At 40.9% G+C, this 10,958-nt stretch overlaps 1 protein-coding gene across 1 annotated transcript in view; it reads right to left on the bottom strand.

Annotated features, from left to right (window-relative positions):
• The window catches only part of col9a1c (collagen, type IX, alpha 1c), a gene marked incomplete at both ends in the record, with an annotated part of 61,418 nt that overhangs the window by 16,760 nt on the left and 33,700 nt on the right, over positions 1–10,958 (bottom strand). Inside the window, 11 exons of the mRNA XM_084080423.1 lie at positions 70–123; positions 1,300–1,353; positions 1,934–1,987; positions 3,310–3,363; positions 3,866–3,919; positions 4,279–4,332; positions 7,341–7,394; positions 8,091–8,147; positions 8,591–8,632; positions 9,618–9,689; positions 10,888–10,941. Of these exons, the coding sequence (XP_083936549.1) occupies positions 70–123; positions 1,300–1,353; positions 1,934–1,987; positions 3,310–3,363; positions 3,866–3,919; positions 4,279–4,332; positions 7,341–7,394; positions 8,091–8,147; positions 8,591–8,632; positions 9,618–9,689; positions 10,888–10,941 (603 nt within the window). The remainder of the gene's footprint in view (positions 1–69; positions 124–1,299; positions 1,354–1,933; positions 1,988–3,309; positions 3,364–3,865; positions 3,920–4,278; positions 4,333–7,340; positions 7,395–8,090; positions 8,148–8,590; positions 8,633–9,617; positions 9,690–10,887; positions 10,942–10,958) is intronic.

The raw sequence follows: 10,958 nt of genomic DNA on the forward strand, positions 1-10,958 counted from the left end.
CACACACACACACACACACACACACACACACACACACACACACACACACACACACACACACACACTCACCTTGGCACCATCCGCACCATTGGCCCCATCCAAGCCGTCCGCACCAGGTTCCCCCTGTGACATCACAACATTCACTCATTCAAATTGTATTAACACTTAAAGAAACCATCTTCCAAAATTGGGTAAATAGCCGATCTACAAGCTCACAATGGTGAGCTTGTAGATTAAGATAGATTAAGTTGAACTACTTTCAACCTGTCATCCCTATGTTGGCCATGTCATTACATTAGGCACACATTTAAAACCATTTCAAACCTTGAATTGGTTTAAAGGTATAAGGGTATTTAGTTTTAAGTCACGTTGGAAGAGCTTCCATGAGTATGCTGCACGAATCCTAAAATCCGTCTTTCCAAGGTCAGACCTGACTGGAGGCAGCTGAGGAAACAGACAGCCACTGGAGCCAGTTGATTCACCGTAACACTACACAGAAATCATCTCTGTCAGGCAGACACCTTGCATCTCAATATTTCATCATTTTATTTTTCATAAATGAACACTGGATTTTATACATAGTCGTATTTTTTAGAAGAAGCTGATGCACACCTCAAAGGTTGATGACAGGTGCGTAGGACAAAAAGTGCATGTGTTCAGAAGGGGATCTCTGATAATGACATCAAAGAAAATGCACACTGTCTGGAACTTGCAAAAAAAAAGTCTGGAACTTGCAAAAACAATAAAGAGCACATTTTGTTCCAGACAGTGTGCGGGTCCTTTTCTTTGATGTCATTATCAGAGATCCCCTTCTGAACATATACATAGTCGTATGCAAAAGTAGCAAAATAAACAACCTACAAGCTCAAGAGCTTGTGACTAAATAATAACTACTAACTAATCTGCTACATTGGAACACATTTTTGGGGGGGTTTTTTTTCCTGAAAAGCAACAGTTTTGACATAGGCCTACACGTTTTCCACCTGACAGTGACGATATATGATGGCTGATTAACAATTTAATTGTGTGTCTTTTAGGGCTTTGTAAACAAAGGTTGCATGGGTCAGATTATGACAAAAACTAATTTTCTAAATGTATGAACCTTTCTCAACAACGATTATGACGATTACCGATTATCATCTCAAATAATTGCGATTAGATGATTATGTAATAATTATGACAGACCTAAGTGACCAGGACTTTAATATAGATGTACTGACACCAATGATTATTAACTGCAGTCCGTTGCTATGATATACATAACATCATGCACAAGAAGATCCGTCATTCGTTACTTACAGTGTCTCCTTTGTCACCGACAACGCCCTGCTCTCCTTGAGGTCCTTGAGCTCCCTGTTGATGAAATGTATATAAGGCCACCCAGTTTAACCACCTAAACCCCAGCATCCCTATTGTGGGGAAAGCTTTTGCTGAAAAAAAGCTTTCCCCACAATAACAGAAAACATAAAAGACACTAGTATAGAGCCCTGAGGCACTCCGCTCAACCAAGTGGTTAATAGGGAAGAAGGCGTGTCAATAAGGAAGGCGTGTAAATAACATAATCGATGAATACTTTATCGCTATTTTTGGGGGCAAATCATTATACAGTAGGTGAAACGTTTCTAAAATGTTAAAAAATAGTCAATCTAGAAGCTCACGTGTTGTGAGCTTGTAGACTTTAACAATTTCACACCGTTTTGTGACAAAGAATAAAATAAATAAATGTATTAATTAATTCATCAATCAATTAGTTAAGTTTAGTTTAAGCTTAGTTTTGAAAAACAATGCTTTTCGATTAATCAATTGATCAAAAAAGTAATCAATAGAATAATCGGTAAGAGAACGGATAGTTGCAGCCCTAATTCAAATCATACTTATAATAAAGTTAAAATATGTGAGCATGGGTGAGGGGGGTGGGGGGGGGCACACTCACATCGTCACCCTTGGGTCCCTCCAAACCCAGGCGTCCTCTGATGCCCTCCACACCCTGACGAAGGAAATGGAAAGCATGTCAACAAATTGCATCAGTGGGCACAGCAATTATGGAAAAACAATCTTCTGCCCAGGAGAGCTGCGTGGTTATCAATAACAATCTGTCCATTCCTTCTTCTGAGAGAGCAAATTGAAAACGGCAGACGATACAAAGGTGATCTTCCCATTGAGACCTGAGACTGACTCTAAAAAACACCTTCTACAGCTCTAACGGTTTTCTGAAAAACTTTACAGAAGTGTCAGTGTTCGATAAAGAAATGATTTCTCAGCCTCTGTAGCAGATGGAAACATGAAATGACACCAGTGATGGAAGTACTCTCATCTTTACTTAGTCCCGTATTAAAAGTGTACTTGAGTAAAAGTACAAAAGTATCAGCATCAAAATATACTTAAAGTACCAAAAGTAAAAGTACGCATTGTACAGAATGTCCCATTTCCCAAGTTCAAAATGTATAACTTTTTCTTGAAAATAGACGATCTTCAAGTTCACAATGCGTCGCATCGCGACGCATTGTGAACTTATAGATCTGCTATTTTCAAATGGCTGAAATATATATAGGACTGGTTAGTGTGTTTTGTAATAATACTCAAAATCTACAATAACTAACACAAGTTTTCATTTCTAAAACGGCTAGTCCCATTCCTTGATTCTGATTGGCTGGTTTCCGTTTAGTAGACGTGATATATGAGACTATAATCTACACCTTTTTAGATCAGTTTATATCAATCCCAGGTGCGTTATTTGAACTGAACTAGTTATGGGGAGCGATTTGTTTCGGAAAAGTTGGCATCTAACACGCAAGTAAACAAACACTAGTCTCTGGGGAAGTGGCTCTTCCTGGTGGCCGGGAAGTGGAACTACTTTCTTGTATAAGTTGTTCTTGTAGTGAATTATTAAGAACTGTTTTAATTGGGACATGTCTATGATTTTCATGTTGCCATAATATGGCAACCGTTTTAGAAAATCAATACGCCATGCGAGGTCTCAGTTGACCTTTATTTTATAATGGCTAAAAGGGTCGGAGGCACTCCGCTGACGCGTTGTGCCTCACTACGCCTCTCAGCCATTATAAAATACAAGGTAAACTGAGACCTCTTGTGGCTTAGGGCTTTAATAATTGTAGTGGAGTAAAAGTACAATATTTTCTTCTGAGATGTAGTGGGGTAGAAGTAAAAGTATTGAAAATTGTAAATACTGAAGAAAGTAAAAATACCTAAATTTTTTACTTAAGTACAGTACTTGAGTTATTGTTACTTTACACCATTGAAGACGTATAGGTTACAACAGGTCTAAATGGGTTAATTGTGATTGCTTACAGGAGCTCCGGGCGGTCCGGTAGGTCCTGGGATGCCATTGAAACCAGGAGGACCCTGTGTAAGACAGAACAATACTCCATTAGTATATGAAAGCACAACTGTACAACTTCTGTATGTGTAACATTAAAAGTCGCAATCCTTAACTTATTTTAGTGACTAACACATTTTAATCACTGTGTATGGTATAACTGTGTTTCTCAAACATTTTCATGTCATGTATTCGGCCATGTATTTTATCCCAGGGAACCCCATACAAGATTTATGTTTAAAAAATATTCAAAATTTAGCGAATTCTTTCGAAGATGTGTTGAAAATAGCGGATCCGCAAGCTCATACAATGCGTCACAGTGCGACGTGTTGGGAGCTTGTACTGTAGATTGGCTATTTAGGTGGTTAAACTGATTTTTATGCTGTATTCATTCATTGGAACACTTAAGGACCCTCTGGGTTCCCCAGGCCCCACTTTTAGAACCACGGTGCATATGGCGGTGGCCAAAAGGGAACTGTGACGAAAGTGACAGGTTGCGGCTTTAATTTCTGTGCTTTCAATACTCACTCTATCTCCCTTCTCTCCATGGGTACCAGGGAATCCAATTGGCCCCCTTTGACCCTAGAAATACATAACAGAGATGTAATCATTAATAACACGCATATCGTCGAAAGAAACCTCCTATCTCCGTATTATTATACTTTTTACGTTTTTTTTTTCCCCCCCGTAAATGATCATAGTACAGGGTCAAACAAAAGTATCAAAAATAGCAGATCAACAAGCTCAACTTGTAGATATGCTATTTTAGAATTTGACATAGTTTTGGATATATGAGGTTGTCACCCCACAGCAACGAGGTAAACACACACTGCATATCGTTGCTGTCGAGCAGAAACCTTGCATCTCCATAATATTTTTTATGTTTCTCTTTTTTTTCCCATGACAGAGACGACACGCAGTAAACAAAGAGACGTCCTTACATCATCTCCCATGCGTCCAGTGGGACCCTCTGCACCAGCTGCTCCCGCGTCTCCCTGCAGATCAATAAAACAGTAACAAATTAATTAAGCTGGAAACGACAAGAGACGGTCAAATCCCTGTACAAGATGTCCATGACTGTGATGTTCTCCTGTTGCCGCAAGTGACTGAACGGCATTTTGTGTGCTTTGTGTGTGTCTAAATGTGTGTTATGTGGGACAGGACAAATCCATAGAGCTCTTAAAACGTTGTTTGTTTTAGTGAGATATTGCAGTTGCAATAATAGGCTGCTTTTGATGCTCGGGTGGCACAGTGGAAAAGTAGCTGCCCACCGGAGTCTAGGGGGGTTCGAATCCACCGCGGTGCATCCGGCTTTGTCGAACATCTATTAAGAACACAATTGGCCCGTGTGTGGGGAGGAAATAATTAGCATGATGCCTAAATTGGGGAGAAAACGAGGTAAACAGTACACACACGCACGTGCACACGCACACACAGACACACACAAATAACAGGCTTCTTTTTCTGTAGTTATGAAAAAGGAAGCATATCTCGAACTTCAAGTCAAAGAGGACCAACTACTCACTTCTCCACTTAGTTATTTGGCTTATTACACAAAAAAAAATCACACCCTGTGTGAAGATAGCGGCGCCTTTGATACATTTTGTCATCGATATGTGTTTATAATGTGTTTATAGCCATGTGTCACGTGAAGCTTGACCAATCACTTTGTTGACAGGTCTGACCAATCAGAGCGTTGACGGGTCTGACCAATCAGAGCGTTGACGGGTCTGACCAATCAGAGCGTTGACGGTGAACACGGACAAAGTCAGGTATAGAGCAGGACCCGGCTAGCACCGGTAAAAAACTTACCTAGAAGGAGACTTTAGCCAAATGAATAATAAAATGAAATTACTAAATATTTCTAGATATTACTCATTGTTTATTTAGTCATTGTTTATATAGACATCTAATTCTATATTCATGACATCATAGTGATGTCATGAATAGTCCCCTTGCCTGACAAATCAGAACCTTGACGGGCCTGACCAATCAGAACCTTGACGGGCCTGACCAATCAGAAAGTTGACGGACCTGACCAATCAGAACCTCGACGGGCCTGACCAATCAGAACGTTGACGGACCTGACCAATCAGAACCTCGACGGGCATGACCAATCAGAACGTTGACGGACCTGACCAATCAGAACCTCGGCGGGCCTGACCAATCAGAACGTTGACGGACCTGACCAATCAGAACCTTGGCGAGCCTGACCAATCAGAACGTTGACGCAAAAGCCAGGTATAGAGGGCTAATATCCGCTCTATACCTAAAGGTATAGAGCGGCTAGCGCCGCTAAAAACTAATATGCATTTAGCCAAATTTCTTCATCAGAGCTCTCTGCGTTCCAGCAGTAAACGCTGAGGGGTGTTCAACATTTATAGATAGTACCAGTATGAGTGTGTTTTCTATCAGGAAACATTCTTTTAAAGATTTTTATCCTCAAAGCGCTCCGAGGAAGGCTTATTGCCAAAACCAGCAAGCAGTTTATTTTTTCAGCCAAATAAATAAGTGTAAATGTGAGTGTTTGATCCCCTTTGACTCGCAGTTTGAGAAGTGTTATACCCTTGTCATATCTCTTGGAATACGTTTACTGGAGTTTTGGTATAGCACTCCACTGAGAATCCTACTTTTAAACGCAACCTCTTTTTAAAAACTCAATACTGCTGTATTTGAACAACTAATTTAGTTGAGTTCTATATGACTGTGACAGACTGAGTATGGAAGAGACGACTGCAGGATATTGGGCCAATGTTCTCTTTTATATCGGGTTGTTTACAGACGGCTGCTTGCCATGCCTTAGGTACAATGTCTAGTCGGTGTCACTGCACAGAAATACAACGCAGATAAAAAAATAAAATAAACCTGTCATGACAGGCAGGTTATTTTCCCTCATGTGTGGCGATGGCTGACTCATCCTGTGTGCGTCAATTAGCTCAAACAGTTGTGTCATCACACCTAGCTCAGTCCAAGTTCTATTAATTCTCCCACATTTCTGTGTGTCACACTGTCACACTGTGTCACAGATTCAGAGAACGGGAAAAACCACAAATATCTGTATCCGTCAGTCTGCTGGACTGAGGAGGACGCACACATCCTCCGTGTGATCGTGAGTTTGCATGCATCAGCTCGGCTTCTTCCGATTCTCAGCTTCCCTGCCAAAAATCCCAGAATGCACTTCACACCAACCCAGCTGCAAGCTCAAGCAAACTTTGAGTGAACGTTCTACCTAAGTTAAAGGACGACTTCAGCCATTTAACGCTCATGATAAAATGGCCCTCCCGCCTAGGCAGGTTTTGGGTTTTATTCAAACAAGATTTCACATTTTGTAAATAGATTTGTATTGACACGAAAGCCTGCAGTTTCTATTAGATTGGATTCCCCATCGATGATGTCACTGGTAGGTGGGTTTCTGAACTGTCCACAGCCCTCCTCTGAGACACAGACCAAGTAGACAAAAATGGGACCATATTATAATGAGCATTAGTGAGGACTAATTATATGAAGTTGTGTTGAAAATGGGTCCTTTAACTTGAGGACGATGTTCCATGGGACCATTGTGGTCTTTGATCTAAAAGTGACAACTACACTATAGCAGCAACAAAATGAACACATTACCAATTATCAACTGATAATTGGTAACATTTAAATTGTGCTGCCGACTTAACCAAATTATCTCAAAATTAAACAACATTACATCAATACCAATGATATCATCATCACAATTATCGCATTAAAAAAAGACAAATTATCGTTGCTGTCGGGTGGAAACCTCACATATCCAAAACTTCAAGGATGATTCAAATTAAGATATAGCAAAAATAGAAGATCTACAAGCTCAAAACACAACGTGTTTTTAGCTTGTAGATCTGCTATTTGTGCTACATTTGTGTGACAATGTATGACGTATGAGTATGGCTTTAATTTACAACAACAAAAAACATGAAAATCTAAATATGGAGATATGAGGTTTCTGCCCGACATGCATCGACTTTCTGTGTACCTTCTCTCCTGCTTCTCCATTTTTGCCAGGCTCCCCAGCCAAGCCTTTGTGTCCCTGTCGGAAAAGCAAAGCCATTAGCAGGTAATTTAAATTATTATCTCGCTCATTATCGGGCATATTAGCAACCATTAGTGGCTGTAGTGGCCATTAATTGTCACAGTAGAATAAGTTTATTTAAACAAGACGCCAGAGGCCACCAGACAGAGGTGGAAGATACTTTGTACTTAGGTAAAAGTGCCAATACCACAATGTAGAAATACTCTGTTACAAATAACAGTCCGGTATTCAAAATGTACTTGAGTACAAAAGTATTCACATTAAAATATAGTTAAGTACTGAAAGTAAACATACTCATTTTGCAGAATGTCCCATTTCACAAGTTTCCAAATGTAAAAAAAAGAATGCTTTGAAAATAGCAGATCTACAAGCTCACAACGCGTCGCTTTGCGACGCGTTGTGAGCTTGTAAATCGGCTATTTTCAAGTATGCATAGGGCTGAAGTGGTTAATATATGTTTTGTAATAATAATCAAAATCTACAAATGAACTAGTAACCAAACTAAACTAGTCAAATAATTGTAGTGGAGTAAAAAAGTATAACATTTGCCTGAGAGATGTAGTGGAGTAGAAGTAAAAGTACTGACAATCGGAAACACTCCAGTAAAACACTCCAAGTAAAAAATCCTCAAAAGTGTACTCAAGTACGGTGCTTGAGTAAGTGTACTTAGTTACTTTACACCACTGCTCTCACCTTCATTCCAGGTAGGCCATGGTTTCCCTGAGGTCCAGCAGGACAGAGGGCAGGACACTGCAAATCGGTAGGAGAGCAACAGTTTTAAAAAAAAAGAAAGAGAATGCAAACATTTGTGATATGACACGTTGTGAACTTGTAAATATGATTTTTTTAATGGCATAACACTGTTGTGACAAATTTAATCAATTTGTTGACGAATAAAAAAACGTTAAAAAGTGAAATGCACCTCTTGATTATAAGATTAGTCGAAAAAGTAGAATAGAATAATCACTAAGGAAATAGTCGATAGTTGTCGCCCTACAAACAGAGACAGACAGACAGACAGACAGACAGACAGACAGACAGACAGACAGACAGACAGACAGACAGACAGACGGTCCCATCCTCATTTTGAGTAGCAGTTCACAGCTGCCACTGTAAGGTGACACACATTCACAGCCACAGTGACAGAGTGACAGAGAGAGAGAGGAGATGACAGTACAAAGTAACACACTCACAGGTTCCCCACTCCCCTCAGCGTTGCCAGCACCCGGTGGACCCTAAAAGACAGCAGAGTGACATCTAAAACACACGCAAGGGTTTAGATGTCCCCACAAACCAGTGGTTCTCAACCTGTGGCTCGGGACTCCCGCACATGATTTTGGGGGGGGGGGGTCCCCAGATGACAGTAGTGACAATTTAAGGACTTTTAAGACCTTTTTAATACCAAAAAAGAAAAGAAAATAGAAATGAAATGACATGAAAAAAGACTATTACTGCATCAAAAGTAATCAACAAACTAAAAACTGGTCAAACTTTGGCCAAATTGTCAAATAATATAAGAAAGAGGCAGCAATTGTGAAAATTGCTGATCTACAAGCTCGCACCTTGTGAGCTTGTAGATCTGCTATTTATCACAATATTTATCTGTGGGAAGTGGGAACTGAGTCAAACTAAATGTAATGCCTCAACTCCTTCAATTCCAAGTGCTTGTCAGGGTGGGGGGTCCCAAGTTCAAATATGATTATTTTGGGGGGTCACGGCCTGAAAAGGTTGAGAACAACTGCCATAAACCACCAACGGCTACACGTGCGCTCACACACACACACACACACACACACACACACACACACACACACACACACACACACACACACACACACACACACACACACACACACACACACACACACTGTCACTGTCAGTCTTGTTCTTTATTCTGACCTTGTGCGGGTTCACTTGTAAACACGCTTTATAAAGTTTGAGTCGAGTAGTGTTTCGCATTCTGTGTGCATACGCAATGAGCAGTGAAATAGTGTGGGCGGGGGTTTGATGCACTGTCAAGAGAACGAGGTTAGAGTTTCAAGAAATGTATCCAAGCGACTGAGAGAGAAACTGTAACAAATCAGGACTTTACACTAATAGAGTGAAGGTGAGAAAAGAGGACACCCGAGACAATATAAGTGACAAAGGAAAATCAATAGGAAGTGGCTCAATCCAAACATATAAAAACAAAGACAGCTGGTTGTTGGATGCAATCCTTACCGCAGGCCCTGGGGGTCCGGCTGCGCCTGCCGGTCCTGGGAGTCCGAGTCCACCTCTGGGCCCGGGCGCACCCTGCCAGAACCACAGATATACACACACACACACACACACACACACACACACACACACACACACACACACACACACACACACACACACACACACACACACACACACACACACACACACACACACACACACACACACACACACACACACACACACACAGGAGAGAACAGTGTTAATTTAACTCCAGAGATAGATAATCAGAGCTTCTCAAAGTGGGGTCCGGGGACCCCCAGGGGTCCTTGAGAGGATTCCAGGGGTTCCGCAGCTAAATTATTGATATTTAGGAACCAAATACCCTTACAGATATGTAACTCAGAGAGTGCACAAATGGAACCAAATGTTGTGGGTGGGAGAAGGGGAGCAAGCTAACTGCATCTGTACGTGTGTGTATTGTGTATTTGTATTGTATGTAATGTTTTACTTATGTGTATAGGACCCGCTCTAAAAGGAGATGCTGCATCTCAAGGGGCTATCCTCTCCTCTCAATACATTCTGACCCAATTCTGACCCTCGTGGTCTAATGTGTACCAAACTGTGGGTCCTTAAGTTTGAGAACCACTGAAGTAGATGAATGTGTCGCAACTTTCGGTAGAAATACTGACAACACATACGCGGTAAAGTCCTCAAGTGTTCATTTTAAGCAGCAATCCATAATACATGTCTCCCACATGAGAGACCAGAATTTTACCGCTCAGTCAGTACTACTTGTCAACCAGTAGAGGTGGCATACCTACCTGACACCAGGGTCTACATTTCTCAATGGACTTGTTGTATTGTATTGTATTGTATTGTATTGTACTGTACTGTACTGTATTGTATTGTATTGTATTGTATTGTATTGTATTAACATTCTCTACTATATCCTCTTAAACCCAAGCATCCGTATTCTGCGGAAAACGTTGGCAGAAAATAGCAGATGTAAAAGCTTCCATTGCATCGCACTGTTTGTTTGTTGTGAGCTGGTATATCAGCTAAGATACTTAGTGTCGAGCAAAAACAGAAAAGTCACTAGTATAGAGCCCTGAGGGACTCCGGTCAAGCAAGTAAAGGGTTCAAGTGGCTATACAGATTGGTTCAAATAAGTTAACGTTAACTCCAAGAGTACACAAATGGAACCAAATGGTTCCGTTTTCTACCCAAGTGAATTTAACACTGTAGTGTACATGGAAAACTTGAATTAATCTGAATTAAGAGCTCTGACCTCAGGCCCGATGTTTCCCTCATCTCCTGGTGTTCCTGCTTTCCCGGCTGGTCCCTGCCAGAGAGAGAGAG

This window comes from Gymnoscopelus microlampas (assembly GCF_963454915.1).
Source record: "Gymnoscopelus microlampas genome assembly, chromosome: 15".
Classification (NCBI taxonomy): Eukaryota; Metazoa; Chordata; class Actinopteri; order Myctophiformes; family Myctophidae; genus Gymnoscopelus; species Gymnoscopelus microlampas.